General features: G+C 47.0%; 1 protein-coding gene across 1 annotated transcript in view; it reads right to left on the reverse strand.

Annotated features, from left to right (window-relative positions):
- Positions 1 to 11566, reverse strand: part of LOC143768027 (uncharacterized) — a 33731-nt gene extending 22165 nt beyond the window's left edge. Inside the window, exons 1-6 of the mRNA XM_077256674.1 lie at positions 11369 to 11566; positions 7552 to 7701; positions 7248 to 7424; positions 7041 to 7164; positions 6860 to 6957; positions 6571 to 6661 (exon numbers count right to left, since the gene is read on the reverse strand). Of these exons, the coding sequence (XP_077112789.1) occupies positions 6571 to 6661; positions 6860 to 6957; positions 7041 to 7164; positions 7248 to 7424; positions 7552 to 7629 (568 nt within the window). The 5' untranslated portion in view covers positions 7630 to 7701; positions 11369 to 11566. The remainder of the gene's footprint in view (positions 1 to 6570; positions 6662 to 6859; positions 6958 to 7040; positions 7165 to 7247; positions 7425 to 7551; positions 7702 to 11368) is intronic.
- Between the last annotated feature and the right edge of the window lie 9906 nt (positions 11567 to 21472).

The raw sequence follows: 21472 nt of genomic DNA on the forward strand, positions 1-21472 counted from the left end.
CCACTCCAGAATCCAGTACAAAATTATTACCCTCACCCACAAAGCTCTCCATGGCTCAGCACCAACCTACATCTTCTCCCTCATCTCAGCCGACCACCCTACCCATGCCCTTCGTTCTGCTAATGACCTGAGGTTAACATCCTCAATAATCAGAACCTCCCACTCCCGTCTCCAAGACTTTTCATGTGCTGCGCCAATTCTTTAGAATGCACTACCCAGGATAATAGGATTAATCCTCAATCCACACAGTTTTAACCGTGCCCTAAAAAAGCATTTGTTCAGACTGGCCTACAGCCTCAAAACATTAACTTAACTATCCCTGTGTTGCCCATTCAAAATGTTTACCATAACCAGGTTCCTTGCATCATGTTCTCACATGCTTTATGCATTTAAAAGCCCTCTGTGTCTGTACTGTTACATACTTAGGCCAATAACCGATTCATGCAGTATTACATGAACACCCGATTCTTACACTCTGGCTGGTCCGAACAACAAAAGCAATTCTTATGCGTGGCGGTGGTGAGTGCGGGCGGCTGTGTGTGGCGGTGAGAGTGCGGGCGGCTGTGCATGGCGGTGGTGAGTGCGGGCGGCTGTGTGGGGTGGTGCTGAGAGTGCGGGCGGCTGTGCGTGGCGGTGGTGAGTGCGGGCGGCTGTGCGTGGTGGTGCTGAGAGTGCGGGCGGCTGTGCGTGGCGGTGGTGAGTGCGGGCGGCTGTGCGGGGTGGTGCTGAGAGTGTGGGCGGCTGTGCTGGGCGCCGAGTGCTGGGGGCCTGAGCAGGCGGGGACACCGACGCGCTGTGGGGGTCAGGTGCCGGAGTCGCCGCTAGCTCAGGCCCCCGGCACTTGCTATATTTACCTGTCCCCCGTTCCACTGCTGCGCGCCTCTCTGTCTTCCGGGGTCCTCTGCCTGTGACTGTTCAGTCAGAGGGCGGCGCACATTAAGCGCGTCATCGCGCCCTCTGAACTGAACGTTGCAGGTGGAGGATGGAGCAGCGCGCAGCAGTGGAACGGGACAGGTAAATATACTCATCCTCCGCCTCCTGGCTCGTCCCTGCTTCTCCGTTGGAGATCGCGGTGTGCGTACAGTGCTTACGCATACCGCAATCCCCTGGGATCGTCACTCTGTGGGGTCCAGACTGCGCCGGCGCAGTCTATAAAGGCTCCCAGCGTTATATTATAGATATTGATGAAAAGCCAGAAATTCATCTTCCACGTACAAGAAAATCACAGCACGAGGCGACAATAGAACAGATACATTACAAATAATATATATACAGCGCCCCAGGGTCCTGGTCGTTGCAGTAATGTCATTTTCCTCTAGGGGAGAGTAATATTACGTTTGGAGGCAAAGAAGAACAACTGCATCCAGGTATCACAAACATGCAAAACATTTCACACTCCAGGCCACTAGGGGGAGCTCTTGCTCCTATTTATTAGGTCACTCCCCACATAGGTACAACTGGTTGCCTGTAGGGAAAGTTAGTCAGTTGCTGGCTGAGCTGTGCTCAGGTAGTTGGTCCCTGACAGGTGTGGGATCCTGTCAGAGAACGAAGGAGAAAGGACACGGAGCTGTGCATGCCCTAAGAGCTGCAGCTCCCAGAAAGAGACATCGAAGGCAGAACTGTATTGCAAAAAGGGTGAAGGAAGTCGTAGCAAAGGAGTGGATACCAGAAGGGGACCAGCCCTACACAGGCTGCCTCCTTCTGAGGCGCAGGATCCCGGTAGCCAGAACACCGAGGGAGCAATGATCCTTTATGCCTTGCACCAGAGACTGGCAGGACAGCTAATTTCACGTTACCTGTCCGCCCTACACCCCAGGAGGCACGGTGGCACCCCTTAGAGGCTGGGGCATGATAGAGTCCCTATAAACGCCTCAAGCCGACAGTCATACGGGATTGTCCTATCCTATATGGGGGACAGAGAGAGAGACATTACATCTGTGAGGACCTTATGTGAAGCCTTAGGCAGTAAGGAACTACAACACCATGGCGCTAGAGGAAGGCTACTGATTTCCACCAGGACAAGGGGACTCTGGACTTGCCTCCAAACCGGCCTGACTCTGCCTGCCATCTAGCTGCCATAACATCACCCCAGCGGACCCCTTAAAGCAGCGTCGGTCACCCTGACCGAATACCACAGGTGGCGTCACGAACATTCCCCTTAAAGACCTTTCCATTTTACATGGACGTCCCAGGGCCACGGACCGGGTCAGCCACTGTGACATCCAGTACCGAGTACCCCGCTGCCCTGACGGGGCGATCCATATACACATAGAATATATAGATATAAAGTCAGTCACACACATAATTAGTGCAGTGTGTGTGTGCAGCTTATTGTACATGTATTTAATTAAATGATTATTTTTCTGAAAAAAAAAAATGGCATGTGCTTAATTTTCATAACCAGAAGGAAAGCAGATGGCTGGGGGCAGATGTTTATAGCCTGGGAAGGGGGTGATATCCATGGAGCTTCCCAGACTATTAATAACAGCTCTCAGTTGTAAACTTAGCCTTTCCTGGCTATTGTAATGGGGTACCTTCCCATGTATATTGGCCCCATCCTAGACTAAAACATCAGCTCTCAGCCACCCCAGAAAATGCTCATCCGCAGAATGCACCAAATCTGACACTTAACCTCGCTTTTCTCAGTTGCCCTGGTGCGGTGGCAAGTGGGTTGATTGTGGGGGGTGGTTGATGGCACGTTTGTATTTGACCCATCGTGGGACAAATGGATTATTATCTTCTCGGTGGACAGTTGAGAAATATTGTTGTTTAGTATTATTTTAATTCTGTTACAGGAGACATTGGCTTCAATGGACTGGGAGATTACGCGAGTATGGTTTAATCTAGATTCATTAAATAAGTCTGTCATTATTTCAATTAAAGACTTTATTCTATGTGTGTGCGTTTTTGTTTTATACAATTTGACTATGGGGTTAGTAATGAGGACGTCTTAAAGGGAACCTGTCACCCCCCCCCAGTCGTTTCAAACTAAAAGAGCCACCTTGTGCAGCAGTAATGCCACAAGGTGGCTCTTTTAGTTCTGGGTGCTGTAACTAGAGAAATAATCCGTTTTTTAATTTGTCAAAAACACCTTGTCCTCAGTCAAGGAGGCCGGCGTTTCCCCCCTGCTTCAGACGGCACACAGCCGTCACTCACTTCTTCTTGGCGCCGGGCGACGCCGCCTCCTCACCGCTGTTTTGAAAATAGCCGACGCCTGCGCTCTTTTCCCCGCTGCCCGTCTTTCCTCATATGCAGCCCAGCTAACTGCGCCTGCGCGGCCGCCCTGCCTGTGAATCCCAGCCCCGCAATTTGAATAAATCATAAGTCACTGCGGGGCTGGGAATCACAAATGTTTCACATACCCCCCATACTGAATGTAACCCCAGACCATGATCTTTCCACCACCAAATTTAACTGTTTTCTGGGTGTATTTTGGGTCCATACAGACTTCAGTAGGTCTCCTGCAGTATTTGCAGTGGCTGTGGTGTAATTCTACTGAAGATTCATCAGAGAAATCCACCTTCTGACACTTTTCCAGGGTCCATCTATTTAGCAGGCTGTGGGACTTTGGAAATGCCACACGGTTTTTTATTTGACTTTTGTTTAGTGCTGGCATCTAGGCACCGATTAAGGAGGCCATTCCGAGACAGAATCCTACAAACTGTTCTAGTTGACACAGGGACTTGAGGTGACCAGACCTGTTGGCGCTCTGCTGCAGTGGAAGAGGAGTTTGCTTTGGATTTTCTAACCAACAAACGTTCCTCCTGATCAGTTGTCTTGAGGGGTCTGCTGGACCTGGGTTTGTCAAACACATCTTTAGTCTCTTCAAATCTTTTTTTAATTCTTTGTCCTTGACGCTGAGACACATTAAAGGTGCCAGCCACCTCCGCACTGGATCTGGTCTTCAGCCTCTTGATAATACAGACTTTGGTCGCAGGGTGGATTTTTGGCATCTTGTCAGAGCTCAAGATGCAGTTCAAGTGAAGGTCAGGGATGCTGGGTTTCTTTTTATACACACACTAATTAACCGATCATTTACTGAGCAAAGGTGAGGATGTAAACTAGGATTGGGTGCATTATATGACCAGGCGACAAAACCTGACCATTCTGTGTCCATTAACTGATCAATATTTCTGCTTTTATGCCAATTTATTTTCTTAACCTAAACCACATTTCGGAGGGTTTCAGCTTTCAAAAGAATAATTTATACAACCAATGGATGAATTTAACCCCTTTCTGACCTCGGACGGGATAGTACGTCCGAGGTCAGAAGCCCCACTTTGATGCGGGCTCCGGCGGTGAGCCCGCATCAAAGTCGGGACATGTCAGCTGTTTTGAACAGCTGACATGTGCCCGTAATAGGCGCGGGCAGAATCGCGATCTGCCCGCGCCTATTAACTAGTTAAATGCCCCTGTCAAATGCAGACAGCGTCATTTAACTACCGCTTCCGGCCAGGCGGCCGGAAATGATCGCATCGCCGACCCCCGTCACATGATCGGAGGTCGGCGATGCTTCAGCATTGTAACAATAGAGGTCCTTGAGACCTCTATGGTTAGTGATCCACGGTAGCTGTGAGCACCACCCTGTGGTCGACGATCACAGCACACCTGCATTTATGCTACATAGCAGCGAATATCGGATCGCTGCTATGTAGAAGAGCCGATCGTGTTGTGCCAGCTTCTAGCCTCCTATGGAGGCTGAAAGAAGAGCACCAAAAACGACCATAAATCCACTAAGATAACGTTTATTAAATAGGTTACAGTATTAAAAAACAATAGTAAGGGGAAATTCACAAAAAGGAAAAAAAAAAAAAGTGAAAAAAATAAAAAAAATATATAAAAGTTTAAATCACCCCCCCTTTCGCCCCAATCAAAATAAATCAATAAAAATAAAATCAAACCTACACATATTTGGTATCGCCGCGTTCAGAATCGCCCGATCAATTAAAAAAAAAAGCATTAACCTGATCGCTAAACGGCGTAGCAAAAAAAAATTCGAAACGCCAGAAATACGCTTTTTTGGTTGCCGCGACATTGCATTAAAATGCAAAAACGGGCGATCAAAAGATCGTATCTGCACCGAAATGGTATTATTAAAATCATTAAAAACACCAGCCCGGCATGCAAAAAATAAGCCCTCAACCGACCCCAGATCATGAAAAATGGAGACGCTACGAGTATCAGAAAATGGCGCAATTTTTTTTTTAGCAAAGTTTGGAATTTTTTTTTCACCACTTAGATAAAAAATAACCTAGTCATGTTAGGTGTTTATGAACTCGTACTGACCTGGAGAATCATAATGGCAGGTCAGTTTTAGCATTTAGTGAACCTAGCAAAAAAGCCAAACAAAAAGCAAGTGTGGGACTGCACTTTTTTGCAATTTCACGGCATTTGGATTTTTTTTTCCCGTTTTCTAGTACACAACATGGTAAAACCAATGATGTCGTTCAAAAGTACAACTCGTCCCACAAAAAATAAGCCCTCACATGGCCAAATTGACGGAAAAATAAAAAAAAGTTATGGCTCTGGGAAGGAGGGGAGTGAAAAACGAACACGGAAAATCCCAAGGTCATGAAGGGGTTAACGTCAGGCTATAAGCTTTTATTTACATAAAATGGATAAGCGATATAACTTCTGTCAGGGAGTGTAGCCTCAAAACTTCTGGAACAAAGTTTGGAGGGATGAGACCAAAATTTAACTTTTTGTCCACAACCATAAACGTTGCATTTGGAGAGAGGTCAACAAAGCCCATGATGACAGGAACACCATGCAGGGAGGTGGATCGCTGATATTTTGGGGATGTGTGCGTTACAAAGGCACAGGAAACATGGTCAAAGTTCAAGGAAAGATGAATGCAGCACATTATCAGCAAATACTGGAGGCAAATTTGCAATCATCAGATTGGAAGTTGCGCATGGGACATACTTGGACGTTCCAACATGACAATGATCCAAAACACAAGGCCAAGTCGACCTGTCCTTGGCTACAGTGGAACAAACTGAAGGTTCTGGGGGGCCATCTCAGTCTCTTGACCTCAATATCATTGTGCCACTCTCGAGTGCGCAGTTCATGCTAGACAGAACAGGAATTTACAGGAACTGGAGTCTTTTTGCCAAGAAGAGTGGGCAGCTTTACCAACTGAGAAAATAGAACCTCATCCACATCCATAAAAGACTTCAAGCTGGCATTGATGTTAGAGGGGGCAATACACAGTATTAAGAAATGGGGTATGTGAACTTTTGATCAGGGTCATTTAGATATTTTGGGTTGTCATGATGATTTAAAAAGAGAAAACACAGTAGCTTGACAGTAAATGGCGTTTGCCCAACCACTAACCATTAGTGGAGAAAAGTTTCGGTGTTATCATTCATATTCTCTGAAAAAAGGCCAAGAAAACTAAAATTCTGCTAGGGTGTGTAAAGTTTTGAGCATAACTGTATTTCTTGTTCACCTAAAAACAGTTTGGCTTCTCACTTGACTATCCTTCCAGGACCGGTACTTCCACTAGAAATTCAACATATAATTACAGTAGAATCTGTGACTTCTCTGCATTTAGTGGTCACTACTCACCTGGGTAGTCATATGTAGGAATCTCTTCTTTACACCGCTCATCACCCCAAACATATGTCTCTGTAGTATTAATATGGGTCAGAACTTCACCCTGAAACAAATATTGTAAAAGTCACCGACAGATGGAGAAGTCACATCTACGTTCAGCTCTAATCCTGCCATCTGCACCGTTCTCATTACACAAGTATAAAACATAGAATACTGGTGGATAAAACAAGACTGAGCACAAGACCTTCACAGCCATCTACACATCATAGGGGAGATCTCCTGACATCTTCTCTCCATCTACCTGATGATCCTGAGGAACATTGGGATCTTCTTGTTTACAGTCCTGTGGAAGAAGAGGACGGGGACATCTCTCTGGTGTTGTCCTCTTACTGGATAGATCTGGAGGAAACACATACAGGGACTGAATTCATTCTTTACATACAGATAATTATAGGCAGCGTGTATTTAGTCCTGTCTATTACCTGGTGATGTGAGGGGCTGGGGAACCTCCATCATGACGTCCTTGTACTGATCTTTGTGTCCTTCTAAATACTCCCACTCCTCCATGGAGAAATAGACGGAGACATCCTGACACCTTATAGGAACCTGACACATACAATGTTACCGTCATCCCTCCGATCCCTTCATAGTGTTACTATATAATGTCCCAGCATTCCCAGCAGTGTCACCTCTCCAGTCAGCAGCTCAATCATCTTGTAGGCGAGTTCTAGGATCTTCTGGTCATTGATGTCCTCATGTATTAGGTGAGGTGGAGGTCCTGTGATTGGGCTCAGGGGTCTTCCCCATCCCTCAGACACAGGGTCCTGACAGCGCTCACTAGAGGTCTTCTTCACTACTGTGTAATCCTGGTTATGGAGAGACACATGAATAAATCTCACTACAGACATTTCCAGAGTCCTCACCTCTCCAGTTCTGCCTGTTATTTTCATACAGATGAGAATGATGTAATGTGACGTCATCAGAATCTCTCACCTCTCCAGTAAGCCGGAAGAGGATCTCTAGGGTGAGGTGTAATATCCTCTCCACCATCTTGTCTCTGTCCATATCCATCCTTGATGGGTAAATCAGGAAAATTCTCTTCTATAGAAGATCTTCACTGAGAGGATCCAATGTTGTAGAGACCTGAATGAGAAGAATATGGAACATCATAAATAATGACTGGAGTGGTGATTCCGATATAAGGCTACTTTCACACTAGCGTCGTGCACTGCACGTCACTATGCGTCGTTTTGCAGAAAAAAAACGCATTCTGCAAAATTGCTTGCAGGATGCGTTTTTTCTCCATAGACCTTTATTAGTGACGCAGTGCGACGCATTGCCACACGTCGCAACCGTCGTGCGTCGGTTGCGTCGTGTTACGTCGGACCGTCGCCACCAAAAAACGTTGTATGTAACGGTTTTTGGTGCGTCGTCTGCAGCATTTCCGACCGCACATGCGCGGCCGGAACTCCGCCCCCGCCTCCCCGCACCTCACAATGGGGCAGCGGATGCATTGAAAAACAGCATCCGCTGCCCCCGTTGTGCGGCGCTTGCACAGTATGCGTCGGTGCGCTGCAACGTCGCATTACGACGTGCAGTGCACGACGCTAATGTGAAAGTAGCCTAAGCCGTAATCTGTGGATCTGATCCTGTATGACGCTGGAAAAAGACACTAGTGAGTAGAGTTGAGTGAATATATGCGGTAATTTCTACTCCAATGACTTTCAGCTGTGTTCGGTGAATATTGCAAAAACAATATACGGCGCCGATCATAATTGGAACCGAATTTTGAAAAATTCATTCACCTCTACTAGTGAGTAGTGAATTTTTCTGGTGGCCATTATTGAGCTCCAGCCTGAGGACTGGAGGAGGTTTGGCCTGAATGCTGCTCTCGTGGTGTGAACACGGACATATTAGATTATTTAGGGATATTCTCTATTCCTACTAGAAGGTGATTTGAGGACAAAACTCGCTCTTTCAAATGAACACGTCCAAGAAACAGAATGTCCTGTCTGTGCCGAAGTCTGAAGGAAGAGAGCGGGCAAGGATTTGCTCTTTCCGGTGATTCTGCGGCTTCTCTTTGGTTCTACTTTATTAATGGGACGCGACTACTGAAATCACGCGGATTGTCAGCTGCCTCCAGTACCGACCTCCACCCACAGAGAATAATGGAGCCTCCAGCACCGACCTCCACCCGTAGAGTCGCACTCCACATAGAGAATAATGGAGCCTCCAGTACCGACCTCCACCCGCAGAGCCGCACTCCACATAGAGAATAATGGAGCCTCCAGCACCGACCTCCACCCGCAGAGCCGCACTCCACATAGAGAATAATGGAGCCTCCAGCACCGACCTCCACCCGCAGAGCCGCACTCCACATAGAGAATAATGGAGCCTCCAGCACCGACCTCCACCCGCAGAGCCGCACTCCACATAGAGAATAATGGAGCCTCCAGCACCGACCTCCACCCGCAGAGCCGCACTCCACATAGAAAATAATGGGGCCTCCAGCACCGACCTCCACCCGCAGAGAATAATGGAGCCTCCAGCACCGACCTCCACCCACAGAGAATAATGGAGCCTCCAGCACCGACCTCCACCCGCAGAGCCACACTCCACATAGAGAATAATGGGGCCTCCAGCACCGACCTCCACCCGCAGAGCCGCACTCCACATAGAGAATAATGGAGCCTCCAGCACCGACCTCCACCCGCAGAGCCGCACTCCACATAGAGAATAATGGAGCCTCCAGCACCGACCTCCACCCGCAGAGCCGCACTCCACATAGAGAATAATGGAGCCTCCAGCACCGACCTCCACCCGCAGAGAATAATGGAGCCTCCAGCACCGACCTCCACCCGTAGAGTCGCACTCCACATAGAGAATAATGGAGCCTCCAGCACCGACCTCCACCCGCAGAGCCGCACTCCACATAGAGAATAATGGAGCCTCCAGCACCGACCTCCACCCGCAGAGCCGCACTCCACATAGAGAATAATGGGGCCTCCAGCACCGACCTCCACCCGCAGAGCCGCACTCCACATAGAGAATAATGGGGCCTCCAGCACCGACCTCCACCTGCAGAGCCGCACTCCACATAGAGAATAATGGAGCCTCCAGCACCGACCTCCACCCGCACTCCACATAGAGAATAATGGGGCCTCCAGCACCGACCTCCACCCGCAGAGCCGCATTCCACAGAGAATAATGGAGCCTCCAGCACCGACCCCCACCCGCAGAGCCGCACTCCACATAGAGAATAATGGAGCCTCCAGCACCGACCTCCACCCGCAGAGCCGCACTCCACATAGAGAATAATGGAGCCTCCAGCACCGACCTCCACCCGCAGAGCCGCACTCCACATAGAGAATAATGGAGCCTCCAGCACCGACCTCCACCCGCAGAGCCGCACTCCACATAGAGAATAATGGAGCCTCCAGCACCGACCTCCACCCGCAGAGCCGCACTCCACATAGAGAATAATGGGGCCTCCAGCACCGACCTCCACCCGCAGAGCCGCACTCCACATAGAGAATAATGGGGCCTCCAGCACCGACCTCCACCTGCAGAGCCGCACTCCACATAGAGAATAATGGAGCCTCCAGCACCGACCTCCACCCGCACTCCACATAGAGAATAATGGGGCCTCCAGCACCGACCTCCACCCGCAGAGCCGCATTCCACAGAGAATAATGGAGCCTCCAGCACCGACCCCCACCCGCAGAGCCGCACTCCACATAGAGAATAATGGAGCCTCCAGCACCGACCTCCACCCGCAGAGCCGCACTCCACATAGAGAATAATGGAGCCTCCAGCACCGACCTCCACCCGCAGAGCCGCACTCCACATAGAGAATAATGGAGCCTCCAGCACCGACCTCCACCCGCAGAGCCGCACTCCACATAGAGAATAATGGAGCCTCCAGCACCGACCTCCACCCACAGAGCCGCACTCCACATAGAGAATAATGGAGCCTCCAGCACCGACCTCCACCGCAGAGCCGCACTCCACATAGAGAATAATGGAGCCTCCAGCACCGACCTCCACCCGCAGAGCCGCACTCCACATAGAGAATAATGGAGCCTCCAGCACCGACCTCCACCCGCAGAGCTGCACTCCACATAGAGAATAATGGAGCCTCCAGCACCGACCTCCACCCGCAGAGCCGCACTCCACATAGAGAATAATGGGGCCTCCAGCACCTACCTCCACCTGCAGAGCCGCACTCCACATAGAGAATAATGGAGCCTCCAGCACCGACCTCCACCCGCAGAGCCGCACTCCACATAGAGAATAATGGGGCCTCCAGCACCTACCTCCACCCGCAGAGCCGCACTCCACATAGAGAATAATGGAGCCTCCAGCACCGACCTCCACCCGCAGAGCCGCACTCCACATAGAGAATAATGGAGCCTCCAGCACCGACCTCCACCCGCAGAGCCGCACTCCACATAGAGAATAATGAAGCCTCCAGCACCGACCTCCACCCGCAGAGCCGCACTCCACATAGAGAATAATGGAGCCTCCAGCACCGACCTCCACCCGCAGAGCCGCACTCCACATAGAGAATAATGGAGCCTCCAGCACCGACCTCCACCGCAGAGCCGCACTCCACATAGAGAATAATGGAGCCTCCAGCACCAACCTCCACCCGCAGAGCCGCACTCCACATAGAGAATAATGGGGCCTCCAGCACCTACCTCCACCTGCAGAGCCGCACTCCACATAGAGAATAATGGAGCCTCCAGCACCGACCTCCACCCGCAGAGCCGCACTCCACATAGAGAATAATGGGGCCTCCAGCACCTACCTCCACCTGCAGAGCCGCACTCCACATAGAGAATAATGGAGCCTCCAGCACCGACCTCCACCCGCAGAGCCGCACTCCACATAGAGAATAATGGGGCCTCCAGCACCGACCTCCACCGCAGAGCCGCACTCCACATAGAGAATAATGGAGCCTCCAGCACCGACCTCCACCCGCAGAGCCGCACTCCACATATATGGCTGCTCTGTGTGCACAGGACCTGTGATGAGGTCACAGGAGGGGAGGAGTCAGGGGTCACATGATCAGGGGCCTCAGTGTATGCAGGACTCTGCTGCGCTGGTTGTCATGGTGCTGGATGAGGGGAAGTTTATGTTTGGGGTCAGCAGTGGTTTACAAGCGGAGCCGTGTGTGTACGAAGTATACAGCGGAACCATGTGTGGACAAGGTGTATGGAGCGGAGCCATGTGTACGGGATGGGCCATTCACTTTTCTTGGCTCGCTATCTGGGTATGGAAAAAACTCAAGAACGGGAAATTCTATTGGCCTGGATGTCACCAGGAAATCTTAAAGCATTGCAGGTCCTGTCCCATCTGCCAGGTAACTGCCCCCTCCTCTCACTTTCTAAGTCTTCTCGTGCCATTCCATTACCCATCATCCAGGTGCCATTTAAGCAAATTGCCATGGACTTGCTATGTCCCCTGGTTAAATCTGCTAGTGGGCATCAATACATGTTGGTCATCCTTGACTATGCTAGGCAGTACCCTGAAGCAGTTCTCCTGAGAAACTTCTCTGTTAAAAGTATAGCCCGCAAGTTGGTACACGTTTTTCCATGGACAGGATTATAGAGGGAGATTCTGACTGACCAAGGAACACTCTTTATGAGTAAGGTGATGAGGGAACTGTGTAAGGCCGTGCTAATTACACAACTGAAGACGTCCATGTACCATCTCCAGATAGATGGCCTTGTGGAAAGATTCAAACATTGAAGAATATGCTTAAGAAGGTTATAGAGAAGGATGGTCGAGACTGGGACCGTCTCCTGCCTCATCTGTTGCTTTCTATCCAGGAGGTTCCACAAAGCTCTAACAGATTATCTCTGTTTGAACTTCTGTATGGCTAACATCCGCAGGGTCTCCTTGATATAGCAAAGGAAACCTGAGAAGCCAAAATCACCCCCCACCGGAGCTTCATCAAGCACATCACCCAGATGCGAGAGGATTGTGAAGGTGATTCCCATCATAAAAGGACATCTCCTGTACAGGCTCAATCTAGTGTCTACAACTGGTCAGCCAGGGTGAGAAACTTCAGCTCTTGGGACCGAGTCCTCGTACTAATTCCCACAGTGGAAAGTAAGTTCTTGGCCAAATGGCAAAGCCCCTATGAGGTGGTGGAGAAGCTTGGTGAAGTGAAGTACAAGATTCACCAACCAGGAAGACGAAAATCATACCAATTGTACCACGTCAATCTTATCAAGCCATGGCATGACATGGAGCCCATTGAAACTCCATGTTTGCTGGTCAAGCCAGAAGCAGATGTTGAATAAGTCGCAGTAGCGAAGACACTGTTGAAGGTCCAAAAACAGCAGGGTCAGGAGTTGCTGCAGCAGAACAGGAACCTGTTGTCAGATTTTTCAGGGTGTACAAAGGTCATAGAACACGAGGTTCTGACGGAATCCCATGGGCGGGTGAACTTGAAGCCCTAATGAATTCCCGAGGCCCGGCAAGAGCTGATTTACAAGGAAATAAAGCGTATGCCGAATCTCTGAATGAAGTCTCCAAGTTCGATGCATATCTGATGCCGTGTGTCAATGACCTGATTGAAGAGACTTGGGCCAGCAAGGTATATAACTACCTTGGATTTAGCAAAGGGATATTGGCAAATCCCCATGTCAAAAAAAGGCAAGGAGAATACTACATACTCTACGTCTGGAAGCTGTTTGGTTTACAAGGAGCCCCGGACTCATTCCAGAGGGCCATGGACCGGATCCTCGCACTCCATAAGAATTATGCTATGGCGGTGTTTGATGCTCTCAGGAAAGTGGGGTTTTCTATAAATCTAAAAGAATGTGCCATTGGAAAAGAAGAGGGCAAATACCTAGGATATGTAGCAGGTAGAGTTGAGATCAAACCCCAGATCACTAAAAAGGACGCAATCCAAAATTGGCCAAGACCAATCTCAAAGAAGCAAGCTAGAGTCTTTCTGAGAATCATGGAGATTCCTCCCAAACTTTGATATAATGGCAACACCCCTGACTGACCTCCTTAAGTGGATAAAGTCAACTATGGCCAAATGGACTGCAGAGGCGGAGACAGCCTTTCAAGAACTGATAGTATCTGATATGTAAGCAGCTGGTTCTGGTTGCCCCAAACTGTAAAAAGGAGTTTGTACTCCAGAATAACGCCTCAGATGTTGGTTTAGGAGTAGTCCTTTCTCAGGTGATACACGAGGAGGAGCGCCCTGTTCTCTAACTGAGTAGGAAGCTGTTGGCACTTAAGAAGAATTATTCCATCGTAGAAAAGGAATGCTTGGCCATAAAATGGGGGTGGACACATTACAATACTATCTACTAGGGCCCCACTCAGGTGGGTGAGGGAGAAAAAGTGGAAAAATGCTTGCATTGCCCCCTGGTTTCTAGCCATTATGATTTCATCTTCCATGTGGAACATAGAGCCAGGAAGCCGTGTAACAAGGTGGCACATAGTGGGAGTCGCGGGAGAGTCTATTAAGCAAACAGTAAGTGAACACCCCAGCACCTTGCACATGGAGGAATGGGTGCTCACGGTGTCTGCTGGAATTCTGGTCGCATGAAGCACCACGGAGTCACAGTTCTTTTGCAACAGTAGAACTTTAATAAGGGTGAAAAGAGAGAAAATAAAACTTCCTGAGCTGTCCCTATCCAGACACTCTGCTTCAGCTGCGCCCATCTAGTTCTGTGGAGCAAACAGTCCTAGTGCCCATTCCAGCAGCCCTTTGGCAGCACTTTCTCCAATCCGGAGAATATATAATGCTCCCATCAGAGGAGCACGTCTTGCCATGGACAAACCTTCTCAGGCTCTGCACCAGCAGCCAGAAGTTCCTGTCCAGTCAGCCTGCTGGACCGGCCCCCTTTTCTTTTAACCTCGTCTAGCCCTAATCTTAACACATGCAGTACAAGTTTCTCATTACAATATTGGACATACAGACACAGCACATTAATAAAACAGCAATATATAATATTAGTACATTAATATATAGCCAAAACCATCAGGTCACCGCATGGGGGACATGTGCCCCACAAAAAGAAGAAAGGGAGCAACTGAGGGTCCCTGCCCCCTCCTTACAGATACATTGTTGTTGTATTGGAGGGGCTGGTGGTCTGCTCACTGAAACTCCAAGAGTTAAATGCATTTGATGTCTATGCATGTTATAAAAGGATAATACCCACTTGGGCTGCAGTTAGCTCAGACAGCGTTTACTGTAATGGTTGGCCCAGTTAGGGAGGGGGATCTAAGAGTTAGGGTCAGGTCCAGAAACACACACAGTCAGTCAGAGTGTGGAGAGCAGTGTTTGAAGTAGCAGGCCTAAGTCAAGAGGCTGCTGGGGACACCTTGGACCTAATACTCAGGGAAGTGGATTGCTGAAAATACCCTTCCATGTGATTCTGTCTAATGGCCTGGAGCAACTTCAAGATGGAAGTCTGTGACCTGGTTGAACTCAGCTACAGGGAACGATGGACTCAGACTCCATGGGGCAGAAGGTAAGGTAATCTGAATATACTGCTAGTGGTGAAGACTCCCAAGAGAAGTCAGTGAGAGGGACATTCTACCTTTTCCGAGAACCAGGGCTGAAGTTGTATCTGGTATCTATGGGAAAAGATAACAATCTGTTGGGCCTTATCCTCTACATCTGCCTGTAAATACCATAAATACTGCTATTCACCAAGTCAAAGTTTGGTTGTTTTTATGAATCTTGTGTTTCCTGGATTAATAGCTGCCCTGGTTCCAGAAGAGGGATTCCTGGTCTCAGAAGGAAAAGAGCCCTGCAGTCATAAAGTAAGTTTTATGCACCTCATACACAGCAGCACACTGGGACATGAGATGTCTGTAGGATGCCAAAGGGAGTGGGAGCAGAAGCTTTCCCATGACTACCTGGCTTGGGCATCTTACATGGTAATGCCGATGACCCCTCGAGAGTCCTGTGTGTAGCAATAGAAGGTGCAGGTAAGAAGGCCTCCTGTGTTTTATCTCCAGACTGAGCTGTATACTGGATGCTATCCAACCTGTGTTCTGGACGGTCTCCAAAGTGCCAATGTTGCAACTGTTTGCTTTGCCTGCACTGAAAGACTGTTTATTTCCTATGCTTGTCGCTCGTTTATGAAGCACCAATAAACCAGCATGGACATTTAACTGGAAATGGTTCCTGTGTTGCCACGCACCCAAGTAAGTAGCATTCCCACCATGACTGCTGCATCAGACGTGAGTTATGTGCAGGTGCCATCTTTCCTTCTGGTATTTTCAAAGATAGCAGCCACTGTTTTAAGCTGGTCACACCTTTTTCTCTGCGCCCATTCTGCATATTTGAGGGATTTCAAAATCTCACGTGATTTCTGGAGTTTAAAGCCTTAGTAATGCAGTGGGCTCCTGCGCTCAGCCCGACATGATAACCCTCTGTTGTTTACAAGTATTTTGTTTCTAGCAGCATCTCCTGTGTTCCCCTATGACGTTTAGGCATGGTTCACACCAACATATAAAAATCATCCGTTTTTCATGCAGAGAAAAAAATCTGTTGTGCATTTTTTTTACATCACCAGTTACTATTGCTTACAAGATCACTTTCCAAGTTAATTATGATTAAGATCTATGAGGCGGACATAGGTGGCCTCTTGAGCATATTTTAAATGAAAGGGGTGCGACCAGTATGACACATGTAACGACTAACAGTCTGTTCTCATTGTCTACATGTCTCATATTGGTGACTCCCCTTTAATTTAAAATAAGCTCTAGAAACAGATTCTCTGGGAGATCTCGGTTCGGCCCTTAGATCTAAACAGCTCATTAAAATATTAAGAAAAAATTGGATTTCTCTTTAGGAAAGCATCGGATTATAGATATTAAGGTTCAATTTTATTCAACTTTCTATGACCTACATACTATCACGGAGTTACCGCGAAGAGTAGTACCAGAAGACTCACCGCTGAGAAGCACTTCTCCTGTGTATTAAATGTGTTTTGTTTTCTTTCAGCAGGACAGGGGTTAAACAGCCTTGAGGAAATCCCTGCTTTCAGCTATGCTTGGTTAGCCACTCCCTCCTATAAAAGCTAGGCCTTCTGGCCAGATCCTTGTCTGAGTTAGCACTTGCTAGAGATAGACCTGGAGAGTGAAGAGCTGGTGTGTGGAGAGCTGGAGGAGTTTATTTAGGGACTGTTGCTTAGTTTGCATGCTTGGAAACTCCTCATCCTTACCTGCCTTATTTTCTTCCCACCGTTCTTCACACCCTGGTGAATACCACTGTTATTTGTGAGAGTATATTTGTGTGAGTGGAATTTTCTTTTACCCTTGTCTTTGTTCCCCTCTCGGTCGAGTTGGTGTACTGCAGTACACGGTAGCGCCTCTCTTCCCCGGATGGGGGAAGGGGACAGACACAGGGCTGCAGTTAGGAGACTCCGGCATCTTCACCATCTGAGGTATCCCGGGGAACAGGGCGAGTTAGGGCACACTAGTGCTACGGCCAGAAAAGGTGCCCCTGGTCTCAGTTTACTCGCCAGTCCTATCGTGACACATACACATATAGACAGTTGAAGAGGCTTTATCCTGACAGGGTCCCTTTAAAGGCAACACATGTCTGAATAACATTTTAAGCTCGGAGCAATGGTGGACCACTTACAGGTTTGTAACATTAGACGCTGTTTCTTTGCATACAATATACCCCCTTGATATTGACTTTGCTTCTGTAAAGGTGGAGAGGTCATCCAAACACCCTCTCTGAAGACTTTTCATATATTATGTTACTATTCTGTGTCTTATGTCATGTGATTTTACATGCTCTGTGTTCTGCAGCAGTAGTTAGCCCAGGACAGAGTTAGCAGTTAGTGCCAGCTCTGGTTGACAGGAATTACATGGGCTCATAGGAAACTAGTTCCTGCTTGTTAAACAGTTGCTGAAGAGATAAAAGGCATTGCTGGTTATGTGAAGGCCACAAGCGAGAGACTGTGTGTAGCCACAAAAGTTCTAAGGATAGCAAATTCCAGTTCCATAGCAAATTCTACATTAAGTGATTTCTCAAAGTCCAGAGTTCAGAGATTGAAGGAGTAATGAGGTCCCTTTCACTATCAGTGAGTACCGGCTGTAGCATAAACCGCCGAGAGAGACGTAATTCCTCTAGGCAGCTAGAAGAAGTGGGCTTCTTAAGGCATCTTGTGAACTGGTCCTATTCTGACCAGGAAGGAATGCAAGGAACCTATTGCAGTGCAGGATAACATAACATAGTAACATAACATAGCAAGGCCGAAAAAAGACATTTGTCCATCCAGATCAGCCCATATTCCATCAGAATAAATCCCCAGATCCACCTCCTTCTAAAGAACCTAATAATTGTAAGATACAATATTGTTACACTCCAGGAAGACATCCAGACCTCTCTTGAACCCCTCAACTGAATTCGCCATCACCACCTCCTCAGGCAAGGAATTCCAGATTCTCACTGCCCTAACAGTAAAGAATCCTCTTCTATGTTGGTGGAAAAACCTTCTCTCTTCCAGACGCAGAGAATGTTCCCTTGTGACCGTCACCTTCCTTGGAATAAACAGATCCTCCGAGAGATATTTGTATTGTCCCCTTATATACGTATACATGGTTATTAGATCGCCCCTCAGTCGTCTTTTTTGTAAACTAAATAATTCTAATTTTCCTAATCTCTCTGGGTATTGTAGTTAAAAAGGTGGGAACAGTGCTAGAAAACTTGAAAAGCACTCTTGAGTTGTACCTATACTATTGAAATGTTGTATTTAACTCTCGCAAAGATGGAGCAGAATAAATGTACCAGAAGGATTGTGCCTGCTATCATCTACTAAATTGTTAATGCCTTCTGAGGTCACTGATTCATAACTTATTTTCAAGGCTTCAATACGCAGGAGGCGGGGCCGAGACAGACGACACAGAAGGGACACATTTTATTAACGGATCTGTGGAACACATTAGAGACACGGGAAGACTGGGGAAATTTTAATCTGAAGGCAACCGGATTGACTACCTCCAGAATCTCCCGATAAAGTTGGGACATAACTTTGCAGATGGAACTTTCAACTTAAAATATTTGGAAGATACCCAAACCTTATCGCTTACCTTGAAGAAGGGATCTGCCAAACAATTCATATCATTCTTTTTTTTTTACGAAGTTGAACCACCCCAATATTCCTTTGAATCTCCCTCCAGACATCTCTAAGTATCTGTAGGGCCACCTGTACTCCAGGACAACCAGACGTCATCCTGGAGAATTCACCAAAATGGGGATGAAAACCATAATTGCAACAAAAAGGTGAGGTTCCAGTGGACTTATTGACCCAACTGTTAAAAATGAACTCGGCAAGAGATAAAAATGAAGACCAGTCCTTCTGCTGAGCTGCAACAAAACATCTTAAAATTTGTTCCAATTATTGATTTGTTCTCTCTGATTGATTGTTGGTTTCATTGTTGTACGCAGAAGAGAATGACAAATCAATCCCCAATTTGCTTACAAAACGCTCTCCAGAATTTGGAGGGAGACAAATTGCACCCCTCTATCAGATACAATGTTCAGAGGGATTCCATGCAATCTTACCACATAATTAATAAACTTCCTGGAATGCGTTTCAGCATTAGGTAACCCCAATAATGGAACAAAGTGAGCTTGTTTACTGAATCGGTCAACCACCAACCAAATAACAGTCTTCCCTCCATACAAAGGCAAATCAGTAATGAAATCCATGGAAAATGAGTTCACGGTCTTTCTGGAATCAGCAGTAGAACCAATTCCATGGCCGTCCGATTATGACAGACTTTAGCATTTGCACAAGTTTCACAAGCAGATACAAAAAGAGTCTAACAATAGCTTTCCATGTACCTGGGACCCCAGGATGACCACTGAAGACAGAATCATGAAACTCCTCCTGCAATAGACTTAATTTTAGACTGGTACAAATAATTTGCAACGTAGAGGAAGGGGCCAAAAGCTGGGCTTTACAGATCTCTGCATCCAACTCAGAGGATGCTATTGACACCAGAATACCCTGAGAAAGAAAGGAGGTTCTGGAGGAAAAACTGAATCAAGGCTGTGTAATAAAGCATCAGCCCTCACTTTCATGGCCCATGATTGAAAAATTATATCTAGAAAAGAATAAGGACCTTCAGGCCTGTCTACGGGTTAACAATTTAGCAGATTCAATATAGGCTTAATTTTTATGATCTGTCATACAGTGACTTGATGAACTGACTCCTCCAAAAAGTCTCCATTCTTCAAAAGCTAATTTAACCGCGAGTAGCTTGTGATTCCCAATATCATAATTTCTCTCAGCAGATGAAAATTTCCTAGAGAAAAAAAAAAAACACATGGTGGCAAGTTGATCAGAGTTTTGAAACCTTGAGGTAGCACAGCCCCTACTCTAATCTCTGAGGCATCCACCTCCATAATGAATGGTTATTGGAACTTGGATTGCAATAAAACTGAAGTGGACATGAAACACTCCTTCAATTTATCAAATGCCCCAAAAGAATCCGTGTCACGGATCCCACTCCATGGTGTCACTAATTTGTCACGTACCGGCTCTCAGCATGTCACTTGGGGTTGTGCTTGCAAGAGTAAATCTATCTCCCCTCTCAGTCCAGCATTCAACCTCTGTCCTATGCTGTAATGGGAGCATAAATCACACACAGACCCAGGCAATGAGTCCAAGAAATACTACTAATATTGTCTACCACTCATAAGGCTCACACACCTTAGGCTATGGATTCGTTAGAACATTCAAGGTTCAACTTGTTAAAGTTTTATACTTTAATACAAAAGGTTCAGTGCTTACAGTAAAGGAAAAGGTATAAAAATATGATAATAAAAAGACATACAACTATGCAAAACAGTATAAAGTAAACAGGACATAACTTACAGAAATCATCTAACTTTGTAGTCTGCTTCTGCTCTCTGAGGGGGGTGAATATAGAGTTGGTGGAACACATCAATTTCCCAGGGCTGCCCTCACATGTGATCATGATTCTATGTATACAGGCCTAATTTATAGCTTTACTCTGGAGGTCAGATTTCTAGACCAGCCCCTCAGGTTAATATCATAAATGCTTGTTTTTTGATTGGACCACGGCCCCTCCCCAATGAATATATTATTTGCTCTGAGATTCCCTGTGTAAAAGTTCTCACAGATAGACAGTATCAGGCTGTAATTGACATCTCTCTTCAAAGAGCTAGGAGGTGTCAAATGTTCCCTTTCTTCTTGGTTCACAACACGACCCCCTGGCGAGAGTGGAGACAGTAGTCTTCCTTCTCAAGATATGTATGCTGTGACCTCTGTGAGGCCTGCAGTTTCAGGACAGATGTTCAACTACTGCTAGTCACACATATAATCCTAGACATATGTCACTACACACACACATATATTTCCCCACAATCCGGTTACCAACACTTAAGGTTTGCTCCCTTGTGTATTAGATCAGTGAAAGGTTTAACAATCTGTGAAAAATCCCTACTAAATTTTCGGCAGTATTTGGAAAACCCTAAAAAAAACTTTTTAACACTTTAAGATCACAAGATTAAACTCAATCAATTATGGCCTGCACCTTTCTAGAATCCATCAAAAAAACCTCAGCCCCAACGTTGAACCCCAGGAACGATATCTGTTGGACAGTAAAGGTAAATTTTATTCAATTTAACAAAGAATTCATTGACATTGATTAGAAGGCATGACAAGATTTTCCAAAGGCCCTCAATGTTAAAAACACCGTCTTTCACTCATCACCCTCCCGGATGTGAATCAAATTGTAAGCCACCCTAAGATCCAGTTTAGAAAACCACTTAGCCCCCATAAGGTGATTATATAGGTTGGGGATAAGTGGAAGTGCGTAAGTATTTTTAACTGTAATCTTGTTTAATTCCCATAAATTGAGGCAAGGAAGAAGGCCACCATCTTTC

Source organism: Ranitomeya variabilis, chromosome 4, assembly GCF_051348905.1.
Source record: "Ranitomeya variabilis isolate aRanVar5 chromosome 4, aRanVar5.hap1, whole genome shotgun sequence".
Lineage (NCBI taxonomy): Eukaryota > Metazoa > Chordata > Amphibia > Anura > Dendrobatidae > Ranitomeya > Ranitomeya variabilis.